This window comes from Leptosomus discolor, chromosome 1, assembly GCF_034619465.1.
Source record: "Leptosomus discolor isolate bLepDis1 chromosome 1, bLepDis1.hap2, whole genome shotgun sequence".
Classification (NCBI taxonomy): domain Eukaryota; kingdom Metazoa; phylum Chordata; class Aves; order Leptosomiformes; family Leptosomidae; genus Leptosomus; species Leptosomus discolor.
Window position 1 is genome coordinate 122,856,751 of NC_141391.1, and position 14,851 is coordinate 122,871,601.

Consider the following 14,851-nt stretch of genomic DNA (forward strand, 5'->3'; position numbering starts at 1 on the left):
TAATATACTGTCCTATTTGTATGCATAGACCTGCAGATGGAATAACTTTCAGTTTAATTAACATGTTGAGGTGCTGCTCGAAGAATAATGGTGGGCTAAACTGTGAAGTAAGAGCAAATATTATTCTTACTTTAAAACGTTTGTGACCTCCATCTCTTCAAGTGGCAATAATATGTAGCTTACCAGAGTCCATAAAAATTACACATTCAAAGGAAATAATCTTCCCTGTATTTCTCATGGTAGCTGGTGGTAAGAAAAAATATTTCATAAACACCTGGCCCAAGTGTTATTTTGTAAAATGCTGTTAGTAATTCACTCCTAATGAAAATGTTTTGATTTTGTCAGATTTGTGCTCTTAGAAACTATACAGCTAGTTGTGTAAGTTGTTCTTTTTCCTGATAACTTGGTTTTCAGCTTTTTAGTATTAGTACACATAATTTTAGAAAACATTTCACCATTTGTGATATAGTTCAATTCTGAGAAAGGAAGTACTCTAGCAAAGATTGTTTGCAGATGAGCTAATTGCAGACATAACTACATACTAAGTTTGTTATCCTGAAAAATTGAACTGCAGTTCAAACAAATTGGGCACTCCAACAGTGCATGTCATGTAAAGAGTGGAGTCATCCCTAAGTATATGATTAAAAACAAAGGAGTTGTTTTCTTCTTCCACTTGCTTCCTAATCATTGCCTTTTTGTGCTCATTCTCTGTCACAAAGTCATTTCCTTTTGGATGGGATTTTTATTTTGTTTGGGCTTTTTTCTGCATCAGGAAGTCTTTTTTTTTTTTTTTTTTCCCCAAACATTCCTCAGAATTCATTTCAGCAGCTAAATAGGTGATTCAAAGGATCAAAGCAAAGGATTCTGGAAAAAAATGATTGGTCAGATAAATCTGCCTCAGTTGTCTTTTCTCCCTTCAACTCCCTTCTTGGGTTACTCATGCAACAGCAGAAATGGGGGCATGCTTTCTGAAGAAAGGCAAGGTTGTCTCCAGAATGCAAAGACAAGACTAACGTTTAACCTACTGGCAAGTAGTCTTGGGATGCCTTGAAAATATCTCAGTTAGAAACGGTAAAGCCATACTTGATCATGAGAGAAATATGCATGCTTATATGTAACTTTTTCTTCTAACTTCCTGTGTTGTTTAGTCTTCTCCTTGTATGGTGAGGAAACAAGACAAACCTTTGCCAGCACCACCACCTCCCTTGCGTGATCCTCCACCACCCCCACCGGAAAGACCCCCTCCAATTCCACCAGACAACAGGATAAGCAGACACCTGCATCATCCAGAAAGCGTGCCTTCCAGAGACCAGCCAATGCCCCTTGAAGGCTGGTGTCCCAGAGATGTGTTTGGGACAGGTCAGCTGGTAGGATGTCGAATAGGGAGTGATGCTTCTCCCAAACCAGGACTGACTGCAATTTCGAACATAAATGGAAGGCATAACCGCGTAAGTTCGGATCCGGGATTTATGAGGAAACATAGGCGTCATGAGCTGCCTGTGGAAGGTGCCAAGGTATGAAATGAGCTGAATGTGTCTATTCCTAATTTGATACCCTGCTGCAGCATTGTCCTACATTGGCTAACATACTGTTTATGTTGGTCGGTGTTAATCTGCTGTTTCTGAATCTTTCCTGTTGATAGTAATAAGGTGGTCATAAATAAATAATTTGTTAAATACTGTAATTTGAAAGGCAACAGTACATGAGGGTCTAAGTTACAATTTTAACATGAAACTATCGAAAAATGTCTTGGAGAGAAAATTCTAGATTTGCTATATTCTTTTAGCAAATCTACCATACAGTTGGTGCATGACAATAATATGTCACTGTATGCTGCAGTATGGTTATATAGCATCTTGGGTCCACTTTGGAAGTGTCTTATGCCAAAATTGTGTATGCATTTGCTCATTGAATAGTAGATGTTCCGGTTACCTCTGTCATAGGTGAGGTGAGGACTTGGTAACCTCTTCAATCCGTAATGTGTGCAATAGGTACAGATGATATATACAAATATACTTAAATTGTCAGATATATTGCGTGCATTGACATAAAAAGCTAAACATTCTAAAGATCAGTTGTGGTGTTGATCAGTAAAACATTATTTTTCAAAAAAGCATTACATTAGCTATGATGTTCAGTATACTCTGATGGAAAATATCTAACCTGCCTTGGCCCTAGAAAGAGAAAGCACATACATCCAAAGCAAAGCTAAAAGTAGAATCATTTATTGTATCTTTACCACTGGCTACATGGGCAGCATCCTTGAAAGTGCTCAGTGGCACAACCGCAGTATTGCATTGTTTGATTTGGTATTATCGTCAGTACTCTAAACCTTATTCAGGATAATTAGCATTGCCACTCCCTTTTTCTTTGTCACTTGTTTACACTAATACACATACCTTCAGCTGAATTTTTCATCCTTTGTACTTAAATCAGAACTCTAGCTGCAGGAGGTGTATATTGTTGTAATTTGTCCATAGTGGCTTTTGACTTCTCTTGGATAAATGTCCGATGTTATGTCCAAGAATCTATTTTTAGTGCTGAAGGCATTCAGAGTTGTTGTCACTGGCAACCTTTCCACTGATTGTCTAGCTTGGTTTGGCTAGGGGGCATCTGCTTGTCACCCACGGGAGAAGTAAGTTTTCCTGTCCTTCAATGCAGTGAATAGTATGTATCCAAAAAAAGTGAAGGATTGTTTCCATATGTTAATTGAAGATATCTGGGGGGGGGGAAGTGTAGAGGGAGTAGTTCTGGCATTAGGCAGTTTCAGACAGCTTGCAAGACTATGTACAGTTGGGGATGCTTAGGTTTGAAAAGAGATCAAGTGGTGATGTCCTGAGAAAAAAATCGTAGTTCTGCTCTAGTCAGTTCTCTCAAGGTAGCTCAGTAATTTATTCAGAGAACATAGAAGGGTATTGACTCAGAGCTGGTTTTCTTTTTTTTTTGCTTCAAGACTACATAGCTTGTGTTTTAAGAAGGGTGGACTTGTAGTTAAGTCACGGTAGTTAGAAATCATAACTTTTTCTCTCTATTTGCTTTTCCCAAGGTCACAAGCTATTTAACCTTTCTATCTCCATTTAATTTTTTTTTTTGGATGTTTTGGTTGTTTTGAAAGTATGTTACTGAAATCAGTATTGGTAAAGAACATTGACATGTGTAATGAGAGGCACTTAGGAAGTCCATAATGTTTATATATAATTGGAATGTCCTTTTACCAGCATTGAGGCAAAACACCAAAATTTTACTTAGAACTAGGCTGTTGTTTAAAATGCTATGGCTTTTAATCTGATTTTAAAAGCATACTGGGTTATATCTTCAACTGTACCTTCATATAGCATTTTAGTTGTGGTCTGGCACAGTATTGAAGCTGATGGAGTAATACTTCTGAAAACAGAATAACCACTCAGTGTAGAACTACCATTGTAGTCTGGAGAAGTTACGCATGTGTATCTTCAGCCAAATGCTGTTTGAACTGTCATCTTCAGGTTATAGATCTAAGCCATTTGGTTAAATGGAGCAACTGACAACTCTGAATTATTGTTTCACAAGGGAAACATTTAATTAATTTTCTTCCCTGATTAATACATAAATTGTAATATGATCTTTTTGCTGTTGGTAAAAGCCAAGAATCAGGAAGACAATCCTGTGGGTAGGGGGTGGATTCTGGCAGGTACCGTATCACAGAGTTTTAAAAAACATTAACGTGTTTAGCATGCTGTACCTGTTGTTTTCCCACTGTACTTCGTCTCTCTCACTTTCATCAGTTTGCAATCCTGAAATTTTAACTTTCCCCCAAGCAGTTCAGTTGTAACTGAGTAGCCCCCTAGTAACCATGATGTGGAACTTCCTCTTTAGGAGCAGTTTTAAGCTAATGTGTTCTACAGCTCGCAAATGGGGGTGACCTAAAACAGGTGCGGAAGAGTCGCTTCAGACGACAACACTGCAGTGTGAACTCCTAGGAAAGTCTTTACCCATAGTCTTCTCAAGGTCTATTTTGTAGTTGCTGAATAGCTGTGATGATAAACAGGAGATACCCATTGTAACACTTGTGAAATTTGTAGGTGTTTTCAAATGGTCATCTGAAAAATGAAGAATACGATGTCCCTCCACGGCTTTCACCCCCTCTTCCAGCTGCCTCCATCATCCCTAGTATAAAGTAAGTTAATTATCTATAAAAGTAATAAAGTAATGTGTTAATAATGTTAGCTAATAGCACTGATTCTCTTGTTGCTAAAAGAAAAAAAACAGGAAAAAGAAGGAAATAAAATGAAGTAGTGTAACTTAGTGATACATTTTCCATGAACTTTAGTGTGGTTTTACAAAGGAAACGTAAATTGTATTGATTAAGTGGGAGCAGTTCTAGTGTTAATTGAACATACTACATTTTTATAAGAAAGGAGAATAAATTGTGGCAGATCATGCTCACAGGCATTTGGCAGTGGGAGCAGATACTGTCTGATTTTGCTTCTGCTAATACAGGAGAAGTGTGATCAGAGCTACTTATTGCAGGAGATGAGACTCTAGGAAAAATGCTAAGGGTAAAGGACATAATTCATGTGCGTTCTGCCTCTACTCTAATCAGGCTTTCTGGGCTTTCTGCACGTGGAGCTGTGTCCAGGGTTCACACCAGTGTCTTTTCTTTGTTGTGGCTAAAAAACAAACAAAACCATTTTATATCATTTTAAATGGTGTCAACTGCCCTGAGTGTCAGAATATGGTTTGGGAAATTTTGTCATGTCAAGTTGCAGACTGCTCTTAGTCTCCCAGTAACATGACTGTTTATTTGGTACCAAGTTGTTACTGTGCATAGCAAGTACCTTTGGACTCTGAATCATACAGGATTTTAATTAGAAAGCTTGGAAGTGCTATAATTTAGTTTGTCAACTTTTTTGCATTTTGTGAGGAAATCAGAGCATATCGCAATGTTTGATGCTATCCTACAGCTTCTTTCCAATGTAGTCCTTGTGATTCTTGCTGTTAAATGAAGCAGTTGGGCCGTCAGTATGTATTAATACTGAGAATTTTCTCATTAGTGTGTAATTTTGCCATATGTTCAGCTCCCATTCCATTGTTGTTCAATTAGCAGTAACATAAGACACAGATATATTTCAGCATTTCATTAATATGCTGGTTTTTCTTTTTCTGAGCATTAGAATAAAGGTGTAGTGGAGCATTGACTTTTTCATTCAGACGCATGTTTTCAGGTGGAACAATTGCTGAGTTGAAGTTCTCCATGTTTACTTTCAGTTCAGAAGCAAATTATGGAACATTATCCAGGTTTCTGTAATTGAATGTTGTGATGTAACCTGATTGAGATGCGATGTCACAGGAGATACTGTTTAGATACCTTGTGTAATCAATCCCCTTAGACTGATCTCCTTGGATTGACTACTCCTTCCGTGATACAGTGCAAACCCTGGGATGTTCCACGCTCTCTCAGTCAGAAAGAGAAAGCAATAACTGATAGACAAACTAAATCCAAAGAAAATTTAACTCTGAAGAGGAGATTTTTTTTTTTCATGCCAGTGAAAAAACAAAACACTTTGCTTCATGAAAATCCCATTTTTTACTCAGATTTTTGCACATGTAGCCTAGAATCAAAGTACAATGTGTACGTACACCGTACAGTGTTCATTAGAAAGTCCACAGGATATTGGAGCAATGTGAACAGGCACAAAATCTGTGTCAAGCCAATCCGAAACTAGAATGTGTGACTTAAGTTTGGTCAAAAGAAATACCTTCATTAACTGAAGTTTTCTGAGTAGAAAACTGATGTATTCCAGCCAAATAGACTTTTGAGGAAGAAATTAGCTTTTATTTCAGGTTTGGTTTTGTACTTACACGTTTTAAAAAATACATCATGTTTTGAATTTTGATTTTTAAAATGTAAAAAGTATCTATATATAATCTAGGAGAAAGAAGTTCAAATTATCTAATTAACAACTACTAAAATGTCACATGGAATGGCTGTTAAAATTAAAAATTGATCATTGTATGTTGTTTCATGAAATTCTAAATACATCTTTTTAAATTTTATTTCAAATTAAATTTTTGTTACTGCTAGAAAATAGGCCGATAATTTATAATATTGTGTGGCAATGTGTAGGTGGAAAAACTGGGAAGGGGGAAAAAAGTCTTCAAAAATAGGAAGTTAAAGTTTAGTATTTCCACCAACCGTGACAGTTGCTTTCAAAATGTAACCTAAATAATATTTAGCATGATTTAATTGGAAATGTCAGAGAGAATATTTTTACAGTGTATTGTTTCTCCTGTTAAATTGACTGCACTAAGCCCTCATAAATATGTTGAACTGTATTTGATCCAAAAAATTCTTACTTTCCACAGCTGTGCTACTGCAATCAATCTGGTGCAAGTTTCTCATTTTTTCCTACTCTCCGATCTCTGCAGAGTTGTGGCTTGAGAGCTAGTTTGTTTCATACAGCTCCAAGGCATTTTATTCTTTTTGATTACTGTCATAAGTCTGCAATTTCAAAGGTTTGACTGAAGGATACATTGACCGTGTATGAAATGTCTCGGTCTAAATAATAAGGAAGCAAAATGACCCGTAGGTGAAACGTCATACTTCTAGCATGTCCCTGCTTAATTTGTTTGGTCAGTTTTTACTGATTTGAACAGTTTTTACTGACATTACAAATATGACACCCCCCCCCCCCCCTCCTAAGTTACGTTAATAGAAAAGCACTAGTGTCTTTTTTTCTGGAAACAGTGCTGATTTATTTTCCTTTTACTAAATTGATTGTTATTATTAACCATACTTCAATAATGAAATGTTGCACTCTTGTTAACCAAGCATCTGATTTTTATTTTCCACTCTGCCACTATGTTGCTGACCCTACATGTGAAAACAGTTATTCTTTTATTGACTGCTGTAATGATGTCAGATTATTGTTAGCAGTTTTGATCAAATTGCTATTTTATTCTTGAAAAAAGTAAACAAAACTCCTGTGTCAAAGATACAGAACCATTTTTCCCCAAAACTTTGAAATTTTCGAGTTAAATAGTGTTTGTTTTATTCCTGTGAGTAGGTCCCATTTTGCTGCATCAATAGAAAATTTGCCTCTTTGTCTCAAAAGTACTTTATACTACAGTGATATTTTCTGTGAGAGAGCATCTGAGTACATAACAAGACATCCAATTCCAAGTACCTTTTGTAGTCTATAAATATGTTGGGAATATCTAGTTGCTTTGAGGTAGTTGAGGGAAAAGTGGCACTGAAAAGTATTTCTCCTCTTGCTATCCCTTCTGTTTTCCTAACGAACTTTGAAGGTGAAATCGTAGTTCCATTAAAGGGAACTGTGGCTTGGAAGTCCTGGCTCCCTTGAAATGAGCCTTTGTCATGGCGCTTCTCCAGCAGTGTTTAGAAGGAGCACTGCTGACATGCAGGTTCCAGACATCTGAGAGATGATGCTCTGGAGGACACAACGTGTTCTTAGCTCATAGCTTGATAAGCCACTGAGTTTGGATGCATCAGCTGCTCTGTGGTAATTCTCGTTGCATTGCAGGCCGTCCCTGTGACAAGTAGGAAACTGTGTCCTCCTCTATGAAGGAAAGTGAACTACTTTATATACACCTTTGGTTTTAAGGGTAGAGCACACTCAAGGGCAGTTGCCACAAGCAGCTGACAAGTCTTGACTTGATCACGTAGCCCATAGAACTGAACACTTACTTTGTTGAAACAGAGTTTGCTTGAGGCCTTGCTTTTGTCTGCACTAACAGGTAGTACTCTGCATAGGATGGAAGAGTTGGTAGTAAGAACCTGATGTTTATACTGTACATGTTATGGGGCAGAAGTTCAACTGGCTATAGTCTTATCCTATGAATTTGAACAGTCTTTAGTGATCAGAACATAGTAGGGGCACACTTGGAATGCATCCTATATTTTAGTTTAATCTGAAAGGTATCCATTTTGTGCACTCCAATGAAAATCAAAACATGGTAAGTGGGGAGATGAAAGGGATTGATTTCAAAAGCACAGTCCTGATCCAGACTGAAATACACGGACTGCAAGTTCATCGTGTCTAAGTTCTGTGAATCGGTTTACCAGTAAATGGTGGAACATTGTTTAAATAATCATGGAGAAAAGTGGGATAGACACCTAGCAGAGCAATGCAAAAGAGGTTTGGAGTCAAATAGCATTACAGCTGAAGTAAACTGGAAGAGCAATATGGAGTTTTAAAATATGAATTCTGAAATATTAATAAAATATAATGTAGGTATAGGACAATTTTAGGACCCTAATGGAGAGTGTATTAATTGTTTCTACTGCTTTACAAATGATCAGCACCTTTCAAATATTAATCACATCATAATATTTACAACATGGCAAATATTTTCCTTACTTTAAAGGTAGGGAAAGAGAGACTTCACTGGTGTGAAGGACTTGTCTAAGGCTACACAGTATTCAGAAGCAGGAGACTTGGAACTTTTGTCTTTAATAATGGCTCCAAACTAGTTACAATTTCTCAGCAGAGGGGGTTTTTGTTTTTGTTTTTGTTTTTTTTTTCCCCAGAAGTGGGCTTCAAACAGTAGTACCAGACTGGTTTGGTCAGTGTTGGACATTTCTGGTCTAGTTATTAGTATTTCAAACATTGCTATCTGCTGAAGCCAGCAATTCAATTTGTGATTATTTTAAAAAATCACAGGCTTGTGGATATATGTATGTGTGTATTAAAAAACATCTCCAGAACACGCTCATTTGCCATGTAAGAATGATTGCACGTCCAGAGAAATGAGAATTATTATTCTTTGTGAGCCTTTCGACTGTCTGTCCAAGAATATTACACAGTTCTCTTAGTCCTTGTACATTTTTACCTCTTGTTCTTTAAATGGCCGTATGGCAGTGACACAAACCTCTTGTCCATCTAAGAAATTAAGGATGGAAAAAGCAATTTCACACTGCATTGCTGTGTGAAATTTTGCTCCCTCTACTGAAGGTTGCTGAAAACTGCAATATAGAGTTTGCACTTCAGTGCCACAAATCTTTCCCCTGTCTTTGGCTAATATGTCTTTGCAAAAGATGTTGGATTCCCATCTTTCATGAGCTTGTTTCTGAAGTCAGAAGTATATTACTGATAGAAGGAAGGAGTGTCTGAGACGTTACAAGTAGCTAGGGAGCTATTTGTTGAATATATTCAAACAAAAGCAGTACATCTGCCCGCTTCTTTCTTTCTTTTTCTTTCTCCCTTTTTTTTTGTTTATTTATTAATTTAGTGACTGGCCAGTGCTCATGGTAGTTAGTTATTCATTTTTGTTCACAAAGTACCTGGATGTTCTGAGTTCAAGTGGCATCATCTACAGTAAATAGTGAAAGACATAAGTTTTTCCTTTGTGAAGAATTGTGCTGTGTGAGTCAGGTGCTGCTTGTTACCTGTAAATGGAGATTGTAAAGTCCAGCTCTTTCCTGGGCTCTCACTGCTTTCAAGTGATATAAATCACTGGGAGGACAATTAAAGGCAATTATTGTTTGTAGTAAAACTAATTTAAAATACAGGCGAATTCTGGGAGTTTGATTATGTTATGGCTGAAACAAGACTTCTCTGAAAGGGTGTCTGTGGCCTCACTGAGCCCTGCTTTGCCCTGAATTAACTTTTATTTAGTTCTTCTGATACGTGCAAACAGGTAAAGCCTTGTCAGTGCCTATTTAGTACTCTAATTCTTTTCAATTCCTTGTTATGTTGTGCATGCTTAAAATAGCTGTTTAACTCTTAGGTCGGCTACCCTTTTCTCTGTGCCACCTTGGTGACAAAAAGGCTAGTAACTTTACAAGTTTTAGTTCCATGTGGTGGTTTCATTAGCTTATATGTAGCAGATGTATTAAGGATGCTTAAGCTAAAGAATAGTGTTTTCTGTATTATGCTGAGGTCAATTACATAACAATTAAAGCAAGACTGATCTCTTTCTCAACTCCTTAGGTGCCCTGTTGCTTCAGCAAATTCTCTGTCTGATAAATCAAAGGATCACACAGATGATGATGACGAATACAAAGTTCCTTCTTCACATCCTGTAATACTGAGCTCACAACCACCTCATGGTCATACTATAAAACCTCGGTAAGGTCACTTAGCAGCCTTGAAGTGAACTTACTTACAGAAACTCTGCTTTTTCAAAAATTTAACTGGGTTCAAAATTTATAATGATGGTTAAGCTTGCCTGGCTTCTAAAATGTCTTATCTTTTCAAGCTTGGCTTACTTATGCCTCTGTTTCATTTGACCACCACCACAGTCATAAACCTGTGAAGTTCATTTTATTCTATCTCTGTTATGTCAGAACTGGGTATTTTTTGCTTTTGAATACCATTTCTGCAGTCGATGCTTTTTTCCCTTAGGTTGAGGTTTTCAGAACTGACCAGGAGATTCAACCTCCACAACTCTTGCAAAATTTAATTTTAAGGAGAGTTGTGTGACTGAAATTCCCAAAGTCAGTTTTGAAAATCTTGAACTTTCACATTTTATATAATTAATTTTAAGAAGCAACACAGTACTGAAAAATATGTGAATTGGCAGCTATATGTACATACTTTTATTCTCTTCTTGTCCTATGTGTACTATGTCTTTTTAGCTTTTTGAGCCTGTTTCACAGCATATTTTCTTTGTGCTTCTCAGGAAGAGAACCTTTTTTAAAATTCAGATGGAATGCATCTCTCTTGCTTTAAATGTGTTCTAAAATATCTCCATAGTTCACAGTTCTGAATTATTAATGGATTATGGCAAGGAGATTTGGAGCCAAGGGACATGGCAACTGAAAGCTGTGTCATGCCCGGTGTACTTCTTGGACTTTGATTCATAAAAAAATCTGAATGTCTGGAATTAAGAGAATAAGTCTTGGGAAAAAGGAGGACCAGTTCTTTGCTGGTCATGATATTAAAATCAAGTATTGATCTAAAAAGTTCAGACTCTTATGCTATTAAAAAATTGCAGTGACATATTGCCATTTTTTCTCCTCTCTGTCAGAATGTGATGCCAAGGACCCACCATCAATAAAGCTTGACATGTCTCTCATCCCCAAATTGGCCAATTTAGAGTTTAGAATAGGTGGAAAAAAGGTCATATTTGATCACTGCTTGCATGCAGGTTAAAAATTCTGTCTTTATTAGAAATGCTGATCCAAGTGTCACTGCATAGACATGAACATTACACAGTTGTATGAGCTTTATGATCTTGAGTATTTAAATTCCTATCTACTGCATGAGACTTAAAAAAAAAAATAAAATTAAAAATCAATGTCTAATAAAACTCTCAATGTTGGCCAAGCAAAAAAATGAGAAGGAAAAAAAAATAATTCTACTGTCCTAATCCTTTTTACCTATGCCACTTTTTATCTGAGTGTGTTGTGCTTCTGCATGGGAATGTCTTTCTGTGCTGTGCAATGTCGTCTAATAGAGACTGAGTTGCTTGCATGACGAGACTTACACAGGATGTAACCTTTCTTTCAATGCTTACATGTGAAAGCTGAGATAAAGCTTTCAAAAAGAATCTTGGTTCTGGTTGATGCTGTATCTTTTTAGCTTAAGTTTTCAGTATTGTTTAGCAAGACTGTTAATGATTTTTTTTTAAAGCTATTTTTTTTAGTTGTCATAAATTTTTAGCAGCTTTCAGTTCTGTCCCCCAGTGTCACCTTCTCTTATCTCTCTACGAAGTATTGCTTCCTCTGTTCTTGGATAGTACTTAGAGTTTTCAGTGAACTGAAGAGCCTACAAAATTTCTTCTGGATGTTTGTTAACTTAGGAACAATTTAGTTCTTCCATCCCACCCCCAAATTTGTATTACCTCTAAGACTTTTTGCTCTTTTACCATTAGGTATGACAATGCTAAAAATATCTCAAGAATAATACAAAAAATGATTCACAGTCTCGTTTTTTGACAGATCAGTTAATTGTCTGGTTTGTTCCAGCTGATCGTCTCTCAAGTATAGGACAAGCTGAGCAATAAGAAATGGAGGGAAAGAATTTTAGCATGACTAACTAGGCTGCCATTAGAAGAGTGATGTATTATTACATTCACTATCTTTTCCCAATAAAGCTTTTTCCAAAAGGAAAAAGGACAGAAGGCTTGCTTGTTAGTACTTATTTGCTGCCCTTTCTAGTGTTTACTGTTTATGTAAACAGGTATTTCAGCATGATTTATAAACTGGTCAATTAACTGGGCTCATTATGACCTGAATACTTCTGAAGTGGTGCCCTGTTAAGTTATATTGCTGTGTGTGGCTGGTTAGATTGTTGAAAATGCAGAATAGATTCAAATTAAAGTAAAAAATATTCTTAGTTATCTAGTGTATATGCTGAGGAGTCAAAGGAAGTGTTGGCATCCATTGCATTTAAGAGATTGAACCAATCTAATTTCAAAGATAGAAGCAACACTTCCTCTACCACTTCCCTGGGGAAATTAATTCCTAGCAAAATAGCTCTTACTATTAGGTTTTTTGTTTTGCTTTGGTTTTTTAAGTCTTGTAATTATTCTTACATTTATTTCATTATTCCTAGTTATAACTCTTGGGACCACAAACACAATTTCACTTCCTCTTTCCTGTTTATGTATTTTAAATGATTCCAGACCTTTATTCATTCTTCCTTTCCATATGGCCAAAGCTGATAGGTTTATTAATGTTCATACTATTGGTAAAAACCCAAGATCTGAAATTTTAGCTGTGTATAGCTCTAGCAGATTTGCCAATGTTTAGTAATAATAGCGCATGGTGGGTTGGGATTTTTATTTTTAAGATGGGATTGTTCAGCTTGATGGCCTTTTTCCAGGGAAACTCTCTGGCTCTTTCTGAATGTGCAAAGTCTAGAGTTCCAATGACAGGAGTAATTTCCCAGTTCTTTCACATCCATTTAAACAATATTTAATATTATGAAAAGGCTTTTGTTCTGTTTTTCCCTGCTGCATTTGAACAGAATCATCTTACAAAAATAATCACCAATATTTTTCTGATAAGATTGTAGTCAACTTTTTGTACTGTTTGGTTTAGATGATTTTCATATTTAATTTGATACTGTTGTATAATTTTGAGGGTGTAATAAGCTTCCATTTAAAAAAAAAAAAAATCTGTAAACTGTGGGAGAAGCATCAGCAAGACTCCGCTTTCTATTACAGAAATGAATAGGCGCCTGCAAAACTGCTTTGGCTAGTTCATTTTTTTTTTTTTTTTTTTTTAATGTTTGGCTAAGATTCATTGAATTTTGTTATTGCTAGTGTTGTGTTGTGGTGTTCTGTTTGGGGTTTTGTTGTTGTTTTATTTTGTTTAATAACTTTTCTCTGTACTTCAGTGTGGATAATTACCAAAATCCACATTTCTCTTTATCATATACCTTCTATGGAAAATTTTAACAGCTGGGAAGGTGAAATAGGAATGAGCCTGTGACTTAACTGTGTGAATAAACTAATGACCCGATTTCTGAAGCGAGGACTATATTTAATGTTAGTTCTTCCTCTGTCTTGTATTGCAGCCTTGAGTAGGTTATGTAAGCCATGTCAGTAGCTCATCAAGAAAGCAATATAATCCTTCAAAGCAGTTTTATTGACCATTAACCAGTATCTGCTCTCAATATAAAACCCATAAATTTTAAAATTGGTGCAGCTTACCGTCTTTCATTCATTTCCATATAATGAACTGCCAGCTCAGGTACTTGGTCATTCTGGGAATTAATACTTGGATAACTGGTTGACTGCTTCCTGTTTAATGTCTGTCTTCAGGGTGTGTGAGAATGGTCAATGTGCTGGAGTAACAAATGGAAGTACTACTTCTGAGATGAAGAAATCAAAACATCCAGAGTTAGGTATGTTTTTATTTTTCACTGTTTAGCAAGAAAATTTACTTTGTGCTGTTCTAGGGGTACAGCAAGAAAACATTCACTTCTTGTGATTGTGTCATTCAGGAGATGTCTGTGATGCACCTACTGTTCCAGTACCTTTGCCACCTGCACGACCTCCTACCAGAGACAACCCAAAACACAGCTCTTTGCTCAAAAGGACACCCTCCGATTATGATCTTCTGGTGCCCCCTTTAGGTTGCAGACTTTTTGCTGATTACATTTAATGGTTATCATTGCCTAGATGAACCAAATGCCATGTTTATTGAAAAACGGCCAATGTTGAGTATGTTAAGAGTACCAAACAAGCTATGGGCTAAATATTACAGCTGTAAACCAAAATTTTCATCAATGGTCTGTACTTGGTATCTGTCTATAAACCCTCACGCAAGACAGACGAAAAGGTACACTACATCTGTATTCAAGCTGTAAAGGAAGCAAAACCATTTTCCCTAAAATAAATTATAATTTTTTTGTCCCTTAATATGAAGTTTGAGCATTGCAATTTAATGCAAGAATGGAGGAGTTTTCCTATTGTAGCTTAAATAATTCAATTTCTTTTATCAAATACAAAGAAGAATGCCAAAGAGGTGATATTTAAGTCAAAGAAAGCTAAATTAAATAACAATTTTATTTCTGGGTTTTTTCCACTATCAAGGGATAGTTCAAAACTCACTGCTGCCTCCAGTCACCAAAAGCTATCTTTTCCAACCCTGGTTTCTGTTCTGTTCTCCTACACAAAAGTCAGTGAGCTCTGCATATAGATTGGAACTGTGCTTGGCCACCACCCACTGCTTCATTGACAAACTCAACTGCATGATTGTGAATGTGTTATCATTCAATTTTCTGGTTCCATAAAACCTTTTGAACATTTGCCATGTTCCTGCACTGTACTCTCTCTGGTCCCTGAAGTGTTCCTGAGTTGCAAGAGTACATAGAATTGAAGGCAGAAGAACACATAAAAATCGCACTGCTTGGTAACTCTGGTCTTGTCTGCACCACCTTTGTGTAAGGGGTACATT

At 36.5% G+C, this 14,851-nt stretch overlaps 1 protein-coding gene across 8 annotated transcripts in view; it reads left to right on the forward strand.

The window, feature by feature from the left end:
• Positions 1-14,851, forward strand: part of CBLB (Cbl proto-oncogene B) — a 129,393-nt gene that overhangs the window by 105,620 nt on the left and 8,922 nt on the right. For 2 of the 8 annotated variants that reach the window (XM_086463588.1, XM_086463645.1), the window contains exons 12-16: positions 1,149-1,514; positions 4,062-4,156; positions 9,933-10,070; positions 13,714-13,796; positions 13,896-14,027. In XM_086463588.1, the coding sequence (XP_086319714.1) occupies positions 1,149-1,514; positions 4,062-4,156; positions 9,933-10,070; positions 13,714-13,796; positions 13,896-14,027 (814 nt within the window). Of the gene's footprint in view, positions 1-1,148; positions 1,515-4,061; positions 4,157-9,932; positions 10,071-13,713; positions 13,809-13,891; positions 14,028-14,851 lie in introns of all 8 variants that reach the window. The other 6 variants (XM_009948182.2, XM_086463622.1, XM_086463612.1 and 3 more) reach the window with 4 other exon arrangements.